The sequence below is a fragment of the Crocodylus porosus genome, unplaced genomic scaffold (assembly GCF_001723895.1).
Source record: "Crocodylus porosus isolate Cpor-Errol unplaced genomic scaffold, CroPor_comp1, whole genome shotgun sequence".
In the NCBI taxonomy this organism is placed as follows: Eukaryota; Metazoa; Chordata; order Crocodylia; family Crocodylidae; genus Crocodylus; species Crocodylus porosus.
This window is the reverse complement of record NW_017728940.1, coordinates 7,689,829-7,708,890: the sequence shown is the minus strand read 5'-3', so window position 1 is coordinate 7,708,890 and position 19,062 is coordinate 7,689,829. Positions and strand designations below refer to the sequence as shown.

Here is a 19,062-nt window from a genome sequence, read left to right as displayed (position 1 = left end):
GGCAGCCTGGGGGGCGGGGGGGAGGAAGGGGCCGCCACTGCCGCAGAGGGAAGGAATGGGGCCCCTGCAGCTCAGAACCCGCCTGCCAGCACCCTGCCTGGCCAGCCCCAGGGGGTGCTTCTGCTGCAGAGGGAAGAACCGTGGCCCCTTGCTGCTCAAGGGCCACTTGGCCCCCCAGCAGCTTGCTCCCCGCCACAGGAGATGCAGGCAGGCTCCATGAAAGGAAAAAAAAAAATAGAATTCCATAGCAGTGATGGAAGCCCCTAAATTGAAACGGTGGGTTTTTAATCATCACAACTGAAAACCCACCATTTTGATTTTGGGGGACTAAACCCCCATCACGTATACAAGTGCCCTTAAGCTTTTCTTACTTTCACTGTGTGTCTCGGTGTCCTGGGAGATATCCCACTAAAATAGGACTAGGACTGAGTATACTGCTACTGTATAGCAGAACCCAGACTCTGCAGGGTGACATTCCCAACACTCCTTCAAAGAGGTTTACCAAACTAGTCATAGGTATACTAGTTTGTAGCAAACTGGTGCTTAATACTGTAGAGGTGCTCTAGCTGTTTGCTGTGGCTTTTATTTCAGAGGATGCTGCTTCTCCAGTCAGTGGTGTACTCCAGCTGAAGTAAAAGCCACAAGACAGCTGAGTGGTATGTTCTTAATTCTGCAACCTCATGCAAACTAAGCAGGTTGTGAATGATCATCGGTATGAAAAATCTGTTTTCTATTGTAATGCTATTTCCTGTTTATATGCCCAGGGCACCAGAGAGCTACGTGACTCAAGGGAATGGGGCAGCATTCACCCAGTGCACATATCCTGTAGAGCACCAGTGCCGCAAATCTTGCCTGTTACAGATTGCATCATGCGTTCTTGCAATGACAGCACTCACTTCTACTATAACAGAGCTTCAAGGGCTAAGCAGTGGTCTGAAAAATCCATACAGTAAACTCTGTATATAAGTATCAGGATCACAGAGCTCTGAGCCAACTCAGCCCAGAAGTGAACTGATTGCACTAGAAGGGAGTTAAGTACATCTGACTGGGTGTTTAAATCCCTAAGCCAAGTGTTCCCAAAATGATTATCCATGGTCACAAGTGGCTGTCCATGACAGAGGACTCCTCCCCCACATCTCCATGTGTTAAACAGCACTGAAGTCAAGTGAAGGTAGATTCAGTCCTTTTTGGACAGTTCCTTCCCAAACAGCAGCTGCTGCATCATAGAATCATAGAGAAGTATGGCTGGAAAGGACGTCCATCATTTAATTTTACCCCCTAGGTTAGGGGTGGGCAAAATGTGGCCTGTGGGCCAGATGTGGTCTGCCAGTCCATTCTATCTGGCCTGTGGGGCCCCTAAAAATTTAGAAAATTAATTTTCATCTGCCCTGGCTGCCTGTCATGTGGCCCTCAATGGCTTGCCAAAACTCAGTAAGTGGCCCTCCACCCAAAATAATTGCCTGCCCCTGCCCTAGGTAAAGCAAGCATCTACATGCATGTGAATGGAAGGGAACCTGAGGTGGGACATAACAGATGGGACAGGGCGATCCTTGTAATGTTGGACAGAACGGGAATTGGGATGAATTGATCAAGAATGGGAAGGGAGGTGTCCACAGACAGTTAGGATGTTGCAGTTCATTTGTGTGTCTCAGGGTGCTTTACATGGTAAGCAGTCAGGCTGGACACAGAGCAGAGGTCGGTCAGGAATAGGGTGACCGTACATCCCAGTTTGACCAGGACAGTCCTGGATTTTGTGGGCCATCCCACTGTCCCAACTGATTAGTGAAAATGGAAACAAAGGTCCCAGACTAAGGCCATGCCATCCCCACTGCTTGGCCCAGCTCCTCCTGAACTGTGGCTGGGGACAGGGCGGGTGGGGTGGAGTGAGCACCACTCCTACTGCCAGGGGCAGGGAGTGGCCAGGCTAAGGCAGGATGGGGCAGGGGGAGAGTCATGCTGTGGACAAGGGCTGCTTGTGTGCATGTGTATGGCGCCCTGGGCAAACTTGTATTTTGGCGCTCTTTGGTGCCCTTCTGAGCTGTGGCAAAGGGTAGGGATCCGTGTGGGATGAGGGGGAAGCAGTGCCCCAGGTTTCCTTAAAAATACCCACTAAGAATCAAAAATTTAAAATGAGTGCCTTAAGTCATGCTCTGCCATCCATACTTAGGAATTTAAACAAATGATGTGCTTTCAGGAGCGCTGGCCATGCACTGACCTAGGTTAGAGTTGCTGGGTTCCCAGCATTTGGAAATAGACCACCTCTAATATAGCCTAAGTTTTGGCACTGATATTGGAAAATCTTAGCCCAAGAGACTTACCCAAGTTCCCACAGCAAAGAACTGAATACAACTTGCTTGATTGATAAACCATGCTTAACTTGCTGCTACCTCGTACCACTCACTTTAGCTGTGTCCTTGTTAGGAAGTATGCCCTGATTTTTGGTTGCCTATCTGGAGGTGAAATCCTAGATAAGAAAAGACAGTCTGGGGTTTGCACATGTCAGCAGGTCAAGCCTCACCTTTTACTTAACCTGCTATCTCATGAAGTGACCTCTGCTACCACTACAGTGGGGACATGAATGCCTTTACCTGGGTTTTTAGCTAGGAACTGGAGAGGCTGACATCAGGCAGGATACCATTCCTTACTGGGGACTAGCTGGGGACTAGTCAGGGTCATCAAGAGCTCCTGTAGAAACTGAGGAGTCCCAAGAGTAAGCAGAGGAATGCAAGAGCTTTGGCTGGGATAGCAGATGCAGAACCAAAGCTCCTAACTTTAATGCATTCATCATATTTCATAAAATCAACCTCCCTAATTGCACATACATGGTCAGTCTGGCAGGTCTCATCACATTCCGTGAGGTCGTACTTGACAGAGTTAAACTGATAGTATTGTTGGAAGAAGTTTTTGTCCTTAGAGATCTTCTCCAACACCATATGCATGGAGTGTACAGAGGCATCAGGGACCTGGAAGGCTTCCGTCAGCTGATACTCTTTCTCCCATCTTGGGGCCACCATGTTAGCATGGGTGAGGTTTAAATAATAAGTCACCATATCCTGCAGCAAGAAAGAGGAAACCAACAATAGCTTTAGGACAAAAAGGAGAAAAACAATGCTCCACTGTTCGTTTTAATCCAACCAATCTAAGGACTTAGCTATAGAAGCTTTCCCATTCAGAGGCACTGGCGTGAGGCATTTACTACCTCTTTACACCTATGATGCATAGAGAACAGAAAGCAGAGGTATGTGGCTGGGCAGGTATTGAGTAGAGACACAGGAAGCCACCAGAAGTGCCTGTGTATGCACGTACTCTTGTGGCTTGGTTCAGAAACCTGTTGTCCTATATCCCCCTTCCCCAGCACTTCCACTTCCTGCCTTTGCCCTACTGAAATCAAACCTGCCTGTGAACTGTGATGCTGGAATATTTTGCCTCCAACTCCCCTGAATCCCTGGACTTAGCCTGTCCCTGGCTCTTCATTAATACACTGTGAAGGCATTAATCAAATTATCCCCCATGTTGCTGCACTACAGAATGTGGGAGGTATTTCCTACCTTCACTTGCAGCGTGTCTCGCTCATAGTAAAATACCCGGATCCCTGGGTTGTTGGCTCCATTGTGCACACCAGGTAACGTTGTTTTCCAGGGAGTCACTCCAGGGGCTAAAAACAGGCTGTTGATTGGGGAACCTTTACCAGAAAGGCAAAAGAGTCCATGAGTGGGTAGAGCCCAGTCCACACTACAACCACCATGCAGGGTCACCAGCATGTGGTCTTTCTGTCTGACCACCCACTACACACAGTCACTTTTTTCCCCAACACAATCATCTGCCAGCCATGTTAAGGACTGCCTAGCTACATTCACAAAGCACAGCCAGCCATCATCTTGGCTGATACTAGGGGCCAAAGTGGGGACCTCTTGAGCCAAATGTACAGCACTTATCTCTGCAGCTTGAGATAAAACAGGAGGGGTGTAACAGGGAAATTCCCTGCAGATCACACACAAAAAGGGAAAGAGAGAGGTGTATAAGTTAGCACACCAGCCTAAAGGTTACACATGCTGGAAAAATCTGTGCAGCTATCCCACTATGCTGCAGGAGAGAAGAGCACACCTGCAGAGAACTGTTCTAGCCGTGCCAAGGGGTGGGAGGAAGGAGGTCTGGACAAATAGTTTCATAGGCATGGTTCCTCTGGCTGACAGTGGTTTGCAATAAGTATCCCTCTGCACAGTACTGAAATAATTTCTATGCCAGAAAAAACTAGAGCAAAGGCCGGCCCATGCCGCTTCAGGGGTTGTGATTCAGAACAAGCCTTTCCAAGAATGTCAACCATTTCCAGGAAAATGCATTCAGAGAGTGATCTATGAAAATCTTTATCTGCAATGTGCACTCTGCTGGTGTGGACAAGGCTGTTGGGGAAGACATTACATGAGGCTGAGGACTGGTACCTGTATTGCTGTAAAACATTCGAAAGCTGTCAGTGTGATGGTGTCCAAAGAACTGGGCAGCTATCACACTGTGGTGCTTCTGCACAATCTCCACATAGCGCTCATTAAACTGCTTTTGGAACCAGGGCTTGCTTCGCTTCTTCTCAAAGATGCCAGGTGGAACATGCCCCACAATATAGACCTGCCAAAATGAGGAACCAAGCTGAGTACAGACTAACTTTAGGTTTCTAAGCAGAGGAGAGGCTATCCAGACTTTCAGATAAAAGGGGGCTCAGAAGTGGAAGAGAGACTGCACGTGGCAGGTGGGGGAATCCCTTAAGAAAGCATTTTTACCACTTCTCCCGCTTTTGAGGCATTATTCAGCGTATCTTCCAGCCATTGGAACTGCCCCCCTGGGTCTTCCATATCAGCAGTCTGATTGTTCTGGGTGTAGTACAGATTAGTGTTGAGGACAATAATTCGCCCTGCTGAATTTGGGCTTACCAGCTTTTCACTGTAGAAAGCACCTGCAAAACATACCCAGCAAGAGAAGGACATGAAGGAATGGCCAGGAAGATTTGTGCTCTCAACACCCCGTTTCTTCTTCTTGTTCAGCAACACTTGTGCAGAAATGATGAGAGCCCTAATCTGGATAAGGTGCCAGCCGCTGCCAATACTTTGAACACTGTGCGTTATAGTTCTCTAATTGTAACAAGATCAGATGACACCGTGATTTGAGTAAAGTCGTAAGACCATAAGAACATAGGAAAAAAGGGATGAAAGGGATACACAACCTTATGGGGTCAGCTAATCTAGCCCCCTGCTCAAAGAAGGATCATCCCTGGCCAAATCATCTCAGCCAAGTGTCTATCCAACCTGCTCTTGAAAATTTTTCAAGATGAAGCTTCAACGATTTATCTAGGTAGCCTGTTCCAATGTTTGACCACCTTCCCAGCCAGAAAGTTCCTCCTGATCTCCAACCTAAATTTCCTCTGCTGCAGCTTGAGGCCTTTGCTCCTAGTCCTGTCCCCTGCAGCCAGAGATAAACCCACATCTATGCTCTCCATAACTGTCCTTCAGGTATTTGAAGACTGGAATCAAATCCCCCATCAGTCTTCTCTTCTCCAAGCTAAATAATCTTAGTTCTTTCAGCCTTTCCTCATAAATCTTGCTTCCCAGGCCCCTAATCATCCTTATGGCTCTCCTCTGGGCTTTTTCCAATCTGTTTGCATATTTCTTGAAGTGTGGGGTCCCAAACTGGGCACAGTACTCCATGTGAGGCTTCACCAGTGCTGAAAACAGCCGAAGAATCACTTCTCTTGACTTGCAGGTGGCCCTCCTATTAATACACCCCAATATACTGTTGCCTTTTTAGTTTTTTGTTTTTTCTTACAAGAGCAAACTGCTGGCTTATATGGTCCACCAGATCCCCCAGGTCCTTCTCCACAGTACTGCAGCCTAGCCAGTCATTCCATAGTCTGTATTTGTAAATACAGTCATTTCATCTATGAGTTTTCAATGAGGATAGCTAATGGCTCTGAAATTTCCTTAGACAATTCCTTCAGTACCCGAGGGTGCGTCCAATCCAGCCCTGCTGATTTACTTCTCTAATTCCTAATCTGTTCTGTCACTACTCTACACTGTTTGACTCCTTCCCTATCTTTGCTGCCAGCTGCACTTGTCATCTGGTAGTCTGCTCAGATCTTTCTGCACTGGTGCTCTCAGAGCTTCTGCTAGGTCACGCAAAGGTTAGGATATGCTTTGTAAAGAAGCCCAGAGTGAACCCAGCTCAGTGTGGTCCTGCACATGTCTGAGAGTTTTCTGTTCATTTGATAAATACTGGCTAAGGGAACAAAATACCTGCAGTATAGCCAGCAATTCTTTCCATGGCTGCTTAAGTCAAGCAAGGTTAAGGAAGATCTAGTGCAGGGGTCGGCAACACCTGGCACATGTGCTGAGCATGGCATGCAAGGCTATTTTGCTTGGCGCAACCCAGCCAGCCCCGGCTCTGGGTTGCTGCTGGCAGCGACGGAGCCCGGGTTGCTCCCAGCAGGGCTTGCAGTGTCCCAGCTGCCTGCTGGGAACAGCCTGGGCTCCTGGCCTGCAGCAGCTACGCAGAGCCGGGGCCGGCTGCAGCTGGGAGACTGCAAACAGCTGTGCCAGGCTCTGGAGCCCAGGCATCAGCTCTGTACCAGCGCACGCATGCATGCCTTGGAGTGGGTGGTGGGGGCAGGGCCTGAGGCAGCACAACCCCGGTCTCTCCCCCGCTCCTGGCACAGAGCTGGTGCCTGGGCTCCGTAGCCCGGCGCAGCTGTTTGCAGCCAGCCTGGGCTCTGGGCAGCTGCAGCAAGCAGCGGGCAGGCTGCAAACAGCTGCACCGGGCTCCACAGCTCTAGCATCAGCTTCATGCTGATGGTGACTGTGAATGCACCTCAGAGCAGACAGCGGGGCAGCGCAGCCTGCCCCGAGGTGCACACGCAGTTGCCACCAGCATGGAGCTGATGCTGGAGCCGTGGAGCCCGGTGCAGCTGTTTGTAGCCTGCCTGCTGGTTGCTGCAGCTGCTCAGAGCTGAGGTTGGCTACAAACAACTGCGCAGTCACCAGCTCTGTGCTGGGAGTGGGGGAGAGACCGGGGCTGTACTGCCTCAGGCCCATCCCCTACCACCTGCTCCGAGGCACGTGTGCACTCTGGTACAGAGCTGATGCTGGGGCTTCAAAACCCAGCACAGCTGTTTGCAGCCTCCTGGCTGCAGCTGGTCCTGGCTCTGGGTAGCTGCTGCCGGCCAGGAGCCCAGGCTGCTCCCAGCACACAGCTGGGATGCTGCAAGCCCTGCTGGGAGAAGCCCAGTTTTCAGCAGCTACCCAGAGCCAGGGTAGCTACTGACAGCCACAGAGCCTGGGCTGGGGGCAGGGGCACAAGCAGGATGTCCTGCCATGTACCCTCTGCCCTCATTTTGTTTTTCTGGCATGCTGGCACTCCAGCATCTTCCAAGGTAGGCATTGTGGTGCTTTTCAGCACTCCGGCCAAAAAAACATTGCCTACCCCTGATCTAGTGTGATGATGACAGTCTGTAGACATCAGTCTAGGCACTAGAGAGCCAAAAAGAACTTGGTGCATCTGGATCCAGCAGTATTATTAAAACATCCCCTTTATATTCATTACAATGCAATCCTCCAGTTCCTCTATACTGAGGCACAGCACTGGGACTTTCTTTTATGTGGTAGTGAGAAAAGAAAACATGAGGAAGTGGCTTTTCTTTTCCCCAGAGAAAGTGAATTCAGCACATGTCAGTGGTGTGAGGTTAGGCCCTTCCCCCAGGTACAGATATGGCCCCAAAACTGCCATCTCCATGGATGGCAACACTGCTAGCAGCACAGCAAGAAAAGCATGCCCCAAGAATAGCCCAGGGACTTTCCTTCATCTCAGCAATGCAGACAGCATGAGGCAGCAGTACCAAAGGTTCAGGGCTTGCCTGTTATGAACGTTGAAAGGGAAGCTTTGCTGAGCCAGGAGTGCCACAGTTCAGCTGTTTTGGTGTAGATCATGTGCCTCTCCCCTGGGAACTGGTTCTTGGGGTGGAAGTCATGATTGCCCATTGCAGAATAGACTTTAGTGTCTACAAGGAAACAAAAGAGGAAACATTAAGAAATGTCTGCCTATTTCAGAATACCAATGCTTAAGAATGCCAAGTGAGCTTACAGCTTTGGAGGTAATAAAATGGTGCAGGGGTCTGACAGTGGGATACAGCACTGTTCAGAAGAAGGCCCCATATTTGTGCTGCCATGAACAGGGGATGCAGTACATTTAGACTCTGTACCAAGACCAAGATGCCATGGAGCTGGTAAAATGCTTTTCCCCCACTGTTGACAGGTTCAAGCAGCAGCAGATTTGTCAGATTTTTCTCCACCTTGAATTTTTTAAAAGTTGCTTGTTTTCAAAGTTCCCCTCTTGCAGTGTGTCTTTCTTTTCAGCAGTGAAGGTAACTAGGAACAAGGAGGACAAGCCAGATACCCTCCTTACTTCCTCTATGTACAACCTATAGGAATGAGATAAATAACTCTAGTGCCTGCTGCATTTATGCTCTGATCCCTTAGATGGCCCTCCTTTTCTAGCTCTCCTGTCTCTGCATACCCAAACTGCTTTTTCCTCCCAGTGAGGCACTGCAGTGAGATAGTCATTACACTTCCCCCTTCGTTGTTTGCCAGATCATACCTGGAAATACGTGTTTTATCAAAGCAGTCAGATTTCCAATTATTTGCAGCACCACTTCTTCTCCGAGTCTCTCATTGGGGACATGAGGTGTATCATCACTAGAAAACAGCACAGATATCAGATACAGCTAGCAGTGGATCAGAACAGCCTGTGTAGCACAACAGGGACAGCCTTTTGTGGTGCAGATAGTGGTGTGCATGGCAACTCAGACTTTATAATCTTTAAAATCTCATGGTTGTACAGCCAAGCCAGTGGGGATTCTTTTGGGAGAGAAGTATGAACAGTTGGCATTTGCAATAGAAGATAGTTGTCTTCAAGAACAGAAAGGAAGATGTGACTACAATTATTTGTTTGCAATTGCTGGCCACAGAGCAACAGCACGAACGCTAAGCTATTGACATTTCCCTGGGAGTGGAATTGAAAGTACTCCTGTACATGGCATCCCAAATGACATTTATAAGTTTATCTTGTGATCACGTCCTTTCTGCCACTGCTGGGCATGGCTTCCTTACCCAGTCCAAAGGATGAAATCTGGAGCAGGCAGAATGTTCTTCATGGCATAAATGGAGGAGTTTATGAGACTCCAGGGAGAATCACACAGGTAATTTCCCCACATCCCAGCACTGGATACTGGCTGGGATCCAGCAGATGGACACACCTTGAGAGGATCTGTTGTCATGGTGTACTCAGGATCCCAGTGGAGGTCTGTGACATGCCAAAAGTGACCTAACAAAGACAAAGAAACATGGTAGTGCAGTGAAAACAGTCACCTGGAAAAGCTGGCCAGTGGGGGAGTCATGAGTCATAAAGTATTATGATGGTAGACTCACACTGCTATAGTTTTATTGAAAGAGTTCACCACGCAGTGCCAGCTATTCCAAACTGAGAGCATCTTTTATGGCAATTTACCAGCATAGCTCTAAAGCCATTGGTGTGACACAGTGTAGCCCAGCACAGTGCAACTCAACACAACAATATAAATATCACAATGCAGTGCAGTGTAAATCATTTCCTTAGTGGAAACATTGCAGAGCAGCACAACCCACAGCACAGTGCACTGCAAGGTTGAGTGTTTATGAGATGCTAATAATCCAATATCGCAGAATTTAGGTGGGCAATCCATAACCTAGCTAATCTCCCACAATAAATCAGTCATATTTCACAGCTTGAATAAACTCAGCAGCACTTTATCAGAAGTGGGTTTGAGGCCTTCTACTTCCATCTGGGAGACACTAGACTGTAGGTGAGCAAAAAAGCCACAGCAGGTAGCTCCCTGCAAGCCTGCAGAGCAACTAAAATCTCTGATGGGTTTTGAGACTAGAAGACATCACATTTGTCTTGCAATAAATCATTTTATCACAGGACAAAGTACAGTCATTCAGATGTCCATGTTTATCTTCTGGGAATGAAAAGGTTCACAAAATTAGAAGTACAAACAGTTAGGGCCATGTGAAATTTTGCCGGCAGTTTTGTTTAACGCTGTTTCGACTTATTTCGAGCTCTAAACAGCAAATTCAAATGAAACAGAGAGCTTCAAAACAGCCTTGAAATGAAATGAGGAAAGTCAAAATGTTTTGAAAATTTTGAAACATTTCAAGTTTCAAAACTCAAGCTGGGCTTGCCTGCAGGGAAACAGAAACTAAAGTAAGGTGAGGGAGGAGGAAAGGGGGGAGGGTGGGGAAAGGACTGCTCTCATTATTAACTGCATAGCTGGCCAGTGACTGTCATCCTTTCCTGAGGTCCCCTTCTATCCCAGTGGTCTGGGGGAGGGATAGAAAAACTGCGAAGAAGGCAGCATTGTTTGAACTGCCCTGCTTTCTGCCTTGGTGTCAGTTGGGTGAGGGCGCACCTTAACACACACAATGTCACCCACCCATGTCACAAATGTTGCCTGTCAGCAGCTAGAGGTGCAGGGCCCCAGAACTCAGACTCCCCTTGCACCTACCTCCTTGACAGCTGGCAGGCTTTGTGGCCACAGGAGGGGCTACCATCCCTGCAGCTTTCACCCTGCTGCACCTTAACACACAGTGTCACCCATGTCACGAGTTTTGCTTGTCAGCAGCCAGAGGCACAGTTTCCCCCAAACCCCTGCACCTGACTCCTTGAAAGCCATCAGGCTTTGTGGCCTCAGCAGGGGATAGCAAGCCTGCAGCTGTGACTCTGCTGTGGCTTAACACATACATGTGACATGAGTTTTTTGCTTTCAAGACTTTGAGGTGCAGTTTCCCTGAAAACCCTGCACTTATCTCCTTGAAACTTGGCAGGCTTTATACCCTCAGAAGGGACTACCATTTCTACAAGTTGTATCCAAATCAGGCCAGATATGACAAAGTTATAGGCTGTTTCAAGCTTCCCCATTATAGCTTATGGGTGAAATGTCAAAACAGCTAAACTGTTTCGACTAAATGAAATGGAACAGCAGTTTCAAATCGAAATGAAATTTAAAATGAAATGCTATTCTGTCAAAACGCAAGTCAAAACAGAACGGTGCCATTTCGCACAGCCCTGCTAACAGTTTATTCTGGAACACTGCAAAGTGTGTCTGAACTCTTCACCTGGGATTGAATCATTGAATCAATAGCAGGAAAGTGGCAATACATTCAGTCACTCTTAAACCCCTGATTAGAAGGGCAATGAGTGGGATCAATCCTGAGATATTTCTGTTCCAAGACAAACACAGGCACAACTTGTCCAGAAACAAATGCAATATCTACTGCTACAGTCAAAACAAGGAACTGCCTGCACTCATTTAGCCTGGGCCTGGGCTTCTCTCATCAAAGAGAAATGGGGTTAGGGCAGTAGCTCTCAACCTTTTAGGCTCAAGGCACCCTTCAGAAAATGCCAGCTCTTAGTTTTCACTTTTCGCTTCCAGAATATAGCATTTTTTTCTATTGCAAAGAACTCAAAAAGACCACAAAAGGTCATTTTTAACACTATGGATACTTATTTGAAATCACTGGCTTTATCTTGTGAATCATGTTTGCACACCTAACAGCGTTAACATTGCATGAGGTCTCATGGCATCCCTTAAAGATTAGGGGCTGACAAGGGATATATTTCCTGTGCATGTCTCCGGATTGTATGAAAAGCAACGTGGCAGAGACCTTGTTGGCTTGTACGCTGGTGGAAACCTCAGAGAATATTTTGGTTTTGCTTAACCAGAGCCTCTTGTACATGCTCCAGCTGCTCAGACTTGGCCTAGTCATGAGCTCTGAAGTGAAAACCATGGAACTTTGTTTTTTTTCTGTCACTAGGGTAATGGTGATCCCAGCAGTCCTGTTTACATGAGAGAGGAGTGTGGTGGGGTTGTTTCTGGCTGCTCAGCGATAGCCACTGCTCAGAGATCTGTGAAAGCATTGCTGGGTGAATCTATAGGTACACTTTAATGCACAGTAGCCTATTTTACTGCACATTAAAGCATCATGTAAAAAACTATGCTATTACACTAATACACTGTAAAATAGGCTACTACACATTAAGTGTAACCAAAAAGCGTGCATTTGGGCTACTATGCATTTGTGCATTAGGCCGCCCTTTAATTTAGTACCTCACGCTGGAGGGCATTTATACACATACTTTTCGGTCCTGCGATGCACCAGAGATCCCCTACTTCTAACCAAGCTCTGTATGTGAGCTGAGGCGAACTGTGCTGTGCCATGTGCAATCGTACAAGTGGCAAAATGTGTGTCAGCGCGCAGAAAATGGTGGCAGTGCACTTGGGAATTAAAGCACCTCTGATGTGTTGTAGTTCAAACGTGCACTGCCACCATTTTCTCAGTGCTGATGCACATTTTGCTGCTTATACAACTACAAGTGTTGCAGGGCCAGGCACTTTTCAAAGTGCCCGGTGCTGTGACGCTTGCATGTGTAAAAATGCCTGGAGGTACTAAATTTAATGTGCATTAGGAAAAGTGCATTAAAGCATGTGTAGACAACCACTCAGGGTCAGTCTGTGTCTCCCTGCAGCACAATGTGGGGATTTTGAGATGCATTTTCTGTTCCCTGCTTGGTTAGACCAGTAGAATCAAGCCCCAGTGACACACTGGGTAATCTACACACGCAATTAATGTGCCTGAATTTTCTGTGCAGAAAATTCAGATGCATTAAACTGTGCTCCGACATGCATCTGAACATGTGCGTGTCAAGAGCAAATTTGCTCCTGATGGGAGTTCAGTCTAGGGCTGCTCCTGCCCCGTTCTGCCCCCCTGCACAAGCCAAGGGGAGCTCCAGGCTCCCCCAGGTGCCAGCCCTGGGCTGGCAGGGGTCATGGGAGCTAGTCCCGATATCTGCAGGGCAGAGGAGAGCAGTCCTGGTTGCTGGGCAGCTGCCTTCCAGCCCCATAGAGAGTGGGGCCCAGCAGCCTGGACAGCTATCCCAGCACATGGAGATCGGGACCCATCCCAATCTCCACATGGCTGGTAGGCAGCATCCTGGTAGCTGGGACAGCTCTCCCTGCCCCCTATGGGCCTCTGATGCCTAGGCTGACCAGAAGCAGTTTGCTACAGGTCCTAGAAAATGGCACATTAGTCTAATCTACTTTGCTACAGGTACTATCTACAGGCATTAGACTTTGCTACAGGTAATATCTACAAGTACTAGAAAATGGCACATTAGACCAATCTACTGCATAGCAATTGCACACGTGTAGATGGTGACACTACTTTATTAGATTAGTACAGTGTGCAGTAGAATGTCTCACTGTCTTGCTGGGAGAGGCAGGAACAACACCCTGGGATGCTGGAGGACTGTGCTGTTACTTCTCTTAGAAGGAAAAGTACAAATATTTGCTCTCCCAAGAGAAAATCTCCTGGGAGCAATTTAACCCTGGCGGTTCCCAGTTTCTTTTTTCTCCTGAAGTGGCTATATTTGCTCTAGGGAAAAAATCTTGAGCATTTGTACACTCATGGTTTCTAGTAGAAGAGCAGCAACTGTCCTGGAAAACTTGACAGCTATAGCCTGAAGATGGCATGGAAGCTCAGGGTATAAGTTCTGGTGAGCTATTGGGCTGCAACTTTCTCCAGCCTGCCAAACCACAGGTATTATGCTGCTGGGAGATGGGTGTGCTGCCAGAAGCATGCAAAATCATGTCCTGATCAGCACTACTTTAGCTTATCAGTCATTCCAGAAACACCATACACTGCTGCAAGCACCATAAAATCCTTATGGCAAAGTTCCTGGCCTGTCTTAGGCTTGCTGGAAGAAGGACAAATGACCAGACAGACAACTTCCTAAGCACTACAGCACAGTTCTGGCCAAGTAATCTGGCCTCACACCAAGGATTTGTGCTATCTTAGAGTTGCACAGGCCCAGACCCAAGACTTTTGTATGTTACCAGCAGGGAATTGCTGAGAGTGCAGATGGACAAAGGAACCTGAATCTACCTCTTGCCATGCCATTCCCACCTCTTTACAGTGTACAGAGTCCAAATCTGTCATCACCGGGGGGGGGGAGGGGGCAGTTCATGATGTCTAAAAGCAATAATAATTAAAGGAACATCAGCTTAGAGTCCGATTCATAAATGACATCCTAGCCCCACTTTTGCCCTGAGGACTCTAGCTGTTTGTTGCTTTATAGATGCATTTCCTGTCTTTTAAAATATTTTCTTTTCCCTGTTGCCCCAAAACCCTCTCCTTTACTGACCATACTCAGCAGAGCTACTCAACCTACAGCAAGCTGTTCACCCTCTTGTCTATTATAAGGATTTCCTGTGTTGCTCAGAGTACAAACAATATGCATATAGAAGGGAATCTTTTTAAGTTCATGATGTTTCTGCAGTAATTGGAGCAGAGACTGAGCCACTGTGTCTCATTTTGTGTTTCCTGACTGGGCTCAGTAGCAAAACTAAGGCAGGGCAACCAGGAAAACAACCCAGGCACTGAGATGCCACTGCTGCAGATACACCAGCAGTATGGGGGCAGCTGGAAGTTGCCACTGCCTCTGCATCACTGCTGCCTTGGACGCCCAGTTGCCTTGTTCCGCCTCGTCCTGTGCGTGTTATTTCCGAGGCCACTGGAATAAACCTTGTGAATGCCGAGACAGTCTACCTCAGCCTGATGAAGGGTGTTTGTGCCCGAGAGCTTGCTAAGAAGAATTTTTTCAACTATCTGAGTTAGTCTAATAAAAGATACCAGATTCACCCAAAGAAACTTGTCTGTCGATGTCCTTAGACCAACACAGCCGCAACCTACACCCCTGAAGACAGGCCACCACATTCTGCCTCAAAAGTCAGAGGATTATAGCATTTCAATAGCAAGCCACACATTTGGCTTAGAAAATCAAATGCTGAGAAACCTCCTCTCAGCAAGAACACATCTCTCAGCCCTTGAAAAAAATCACACAGCTATAAGAAAAATTGAAAACAGCAGCACTATGAATTGAATTACCTGTAGTGGCAACGGTGAACTTGCAGTGCAGCAGGAGTAACAAAACTTTCAAAGGCTCCATCTTGAATAGGGAATGTTGGCAGCAACCATTTGCCAATTAATTACTTCCCGTATAACCTGCTTCAGCAAACCAATCCCTGTGCCTTCTCATCCCAGCCCAGCCCCGTGACATGGAGAGTTTGCTGTTGGAGCATTTCCCCCTTGCCTCAAGTTATTCTCTACCAGTAGGTGGCTTTGAGTCCGCTGCTGTTTGGGAGGTTGGATCACAGGTAGTAGAGAGACCCTTGTTCCTAAAGAAACTGGTAAGCAGCCTGAGCTGGTACGCTGTGAGTAAGGGACATGAGCTAGCGAGTGCGCTTTTTTCAAAAGGAGGATGCATTGTGTGTCCAAAATCTTGACTAAAAAGAGCACTAGACAGCAGGTTGATGCAGAAAGTAGAACCAGTCCTTTTCAGATCCTACAAAGGCAAAGCCTGGCTAGGGAACAACAGACTTTTAATATATCACACACATCTAATGGGGGAAGGGGAAGAAGCTGGAAACGATCTAGTTTCCCCTTGCCCCTGCTTTCCTTGCCTGCCCTTCTCGCCCCCAGCCATCTGCCAGCTGGCTGGATCTAAGTTTCCAGATGTCATAACCTCGAATTATGAAACCTAAAGTGGTTTGTGTTGGAAAAGTCTTCGTTGTAAGATGTCTCCGCGAGGAGGGAACATGGACCCTGAGCATCAGCAGTTACATATAGCAAACCTAGCCCTTCTCATTTCTTGGTCTAGTGATCCCTAGGCTTTGAGTGATCCAGTCCCCCAGCTGGAAGAAGCTGGGGTAACCTGCTAGCAACCTGTTAGGAGAGAAAAGGGGCAGTTTTTTGGGCAGAGAGGTCCTGCTTTTTAATAAGAAATGCGGAGTGAGATCTTACTTCAGTTTGGGGACATTCATTTCTCATATTCAGTCTGTACAATCTGCACCTACTTGTTTATGTGATTTTTCTTGCTTGTGTAATAAATAGGGATCCTGGTTTTCTCTGTTTAAATATTGCAACTTCTCTGATAAAAGTGCAGATTCTTTGATCAACCCCCCCAAAATCCATAATTAAAATGAAAGGCCACCATATATATAGGTATCAATTGAACACAATGTTTTATTGATATATTTACCATTTTAAAGCAATTTGGAAGCCTACGAATGCCTCAATCACTGTAATAAAATAACTTCTAAATACCTATAAATTTGGGTATTTGATTTTGGGGGATTTTTATTATGGAAAATCAGAGGTTCCCCTGCCCTCTCTGCTCACCAAGACTCAAGTCCAGGCCCCTCACTCTCCACCCACAGCCCCTGGGCTGCCTTGCCAAAGTGGCGCAGGTCTCACAGCAGTAAGGAGCTCTACCAGCCTCCAGAGAGCTCTTTGCAAAGGTGCAAAATCCACATGTTTCTCTGTTAAAATAAGAAATCTGCATTTTTCTCAGTTAAAAGGAAAAATCCATTTTTTTCCATTTTTCTGTGGAAAATGGGAAATCCGGAGCCCAGGTAACAAAGGTTTTTTGATATTGTGTTTACTTTAATGATTGCCTGTGGTTAAGGTGATTTTCAGAGCAACTGATAACTCTGAGTCTGCCTCTTTCACAGAACCTATACCATACAAACTGTAGGGATACATCATAAGCTGGCAAAACTTTCCCTGCTGGATCCACAAAGCTCAGACTGAACCAGGTTAGATTAAGATTCACTGTGGTAAGAAGTTATTTTAGGGGCAATTCTTAAGTTTATTCTTGTGAACAAGCACTAGAATGGTGGAAAGAGGTTTAAAGCTGAAGGATGTGTGGATACCTTTAAGAGTGGTATATATAAATTGTTACATTGGCCCAGGGAATACTGGAGAGAACAGCAGATCAGTAGGCTAAGAAAGCTCTCTGAATAAATATATTTAATACTGTAATAATAATAATAATACTGTAGCCTACAACTGTCAGAAGCAGAGCAGAAAAGCTATGGCACAATAATAAAAAAGTTTGAGGAATATTGTATACCCAAACAAAATGAAATCTTTGAATGATATAATTTCCACATGAGACAGCAGAAAGAATGAGAGACAATAGAGGGGTTTCTCAAAGACCCCAAACTGCTGAGCCAGACATGCAGCTTTGGAGACCTAAAAGAATCCATGATCAGAGACCAAATAGTATTAGGTGTAAGGGATCCAAGCCTCAGGAAAAGACTGCTAGAGGATTCTGAGCTTAACTTGGAAAAAGCAGTTAGAATGTGTCAAGAGGCTGAGATAACAGACTGCAGAAGCTGGAGGAAAAAGAAGAACAAGATGAACTAGACATGATTACAAGACTACAAAAACCTACGGCAACACATAATACAGAAGGAGGATCCCACTATGAAGCAGGCAAGTGGAGGCCAAAGAGAATTGCTTGAAGAAACACTGGTCAGCTACAGATGCTGTGGGGGTTACCACAAACCCATAGAGTGCCCTGCATTTGGTACGCACTACAACAAATGCTAAAGATTCAATCACTTCGCAAAAGTTTGCAGAAACAAGCAGGATGCACCACACAAGAAATAGCAGGTGCATGCTCTATGCAACAAGGACAAGGAAGAATTATTCATTGGCACAATACAGGAAGTTAATTCTTCTGAAAATTGGACAATCACCCTGGACACCTATGGACTAATGGTAACTTTTAAATTAGATACAGGGGCACAGGTCAATGTAATACCAGAGTACATTATTTAAAAAAAAAAGAAAACTAAACCTGTGTACTAAGAGCATAAGAAAGTGAAACTTAGAGCATTTAATGAGAACAGAAGCAGCATGTGTTGGGGACTGGGCAACAGAACACGGGGGGGGGGGGTTGGGAAGCGGCAGGGGTCATGGGTAGAAGTAGCTGTACACATGGGGAAGCAGGTAGGATACTGGGCAGTAGTGCACGTTGGGATTAGAAGGCAGCAGATCTTGGGGCCTGGGCAGCAGCAGAGGTGGAGAGCAGTTGTGACAGGGATCAGGCGGCAGGGTGGGTTGGGAATTGGCCCCGGGACCGGTGAATAGGGCCCAGTGGTGAGTTGTGGATCAGGAGATAGGTGGCAGGGGTGCGGGCATGGGAGTCAAGTGGCAGGGGAGCTAGGTGCAGGGGGCAGGCTCCGTGCCTCTCCCCCTCCACAGCTGAGGACAGATTTAAGACAACCGTCCAATAATCAGATTCTATACATGGGAAATGACAGCGAGTTATAGAATGCTGGTACGTTCTCAATTTCCACATATGGAATTGGCTTACTTGGGGTGGCCTTAAAGCATCCTACATTCAAAACCACCTTGGATTTGGGTAAATCTGGTATTAATTGCAAAATAAATCATCCTTATCAATGCATAATATTCCATGCAATAACACAACGTGGAAGATAGATGGATGAAAACACCTATTAGCACAGCTCTTCAGCAGCCACCAGCAGGCAGGCTGGCATGCAAACCCTGAGCTGTGGGTCGGGCAGTGCCCTGGTCAGACATTGAGACCTGTCCCCTCATTGCAGAGACCTGTGGCTCGAGGCGATTCCAAGTATTTTGCCCCATAATCCCAGCCCGTTATTCGAGGGTTTGTACTTGGTGCGTGACATTATTTTACATCTTTAGTAGTCAATTCGACTTCCTGACAAAACCCCAACCGCTCAGCCCGTCTACTTCACTGCTCACGACTCTACTGGTGCAAAGCCTGGAAGAGGGCCCAGGACCCGGGAATACCGACCTAACCACGCAGCGTCGCTGCGGCTTCCGGCCCGCCCCCAGCAGCACTGCCGGGCAGGTTTCGGAGCGGCTCCGCCCCTCCGGAAGTCACCCCTCTACCCCAGTGACGTCACACTTCCGGTTCCGAACCCGGACATAGCTGGGAGGTCGTCTCCCCGGGAGCCGATTGGCTAGCGCGTTGGCGGAGCGGGAGCGGCGCGCTCGCTGATTGGGTGGCTGCGTGCGGCGCGCCGGCGGGAGCTGCGGGCTGCGCTGCTGTGTTGTCCGCCATGTGGACGAGCCACGGTGGGTGGGGTGGGGTGCGAGG

At 47.4% G+C, this 19,062-nt stretch overlaps 1 protein-coding gene across 1 annotated transcript; it reads right to left on the bottom strand.

The window, feature by feature from the left end:
- Positions 1-1,941: 1,941 nt before the first annotated feature.
- Positions 1,942-15,164, bottom strand: SMPDL3B (sphingomyelin phosphodiesterase acid like 3B). The gene is made up of 8 exons (XM_019548047.1): positions 15,015-15,164; positions 9,144-9,357; positions 8,632-8,729; positions 7,892-8,035; positions 4,773-4,945; positions 4,440-4,620; positions 3,549-3,682; positions 1,942-3,053 (listed from the first exon to the last, which is right to left on the bottom strand). Exons 1-8 carry the CDS (start codon positions 15,073-15,075, stop codon positions 2,676-2,678), a joined length of 1,383 nt encoding a protein of 460 aa, XP_019403592.1. The 5' UTR covers positions 15,076-15,164; the 3' UTR covers positions 1,942-2,675.
- Between the last annotated feature and the right edge of the window lie 3,898 nt (positions 15,165-19,062).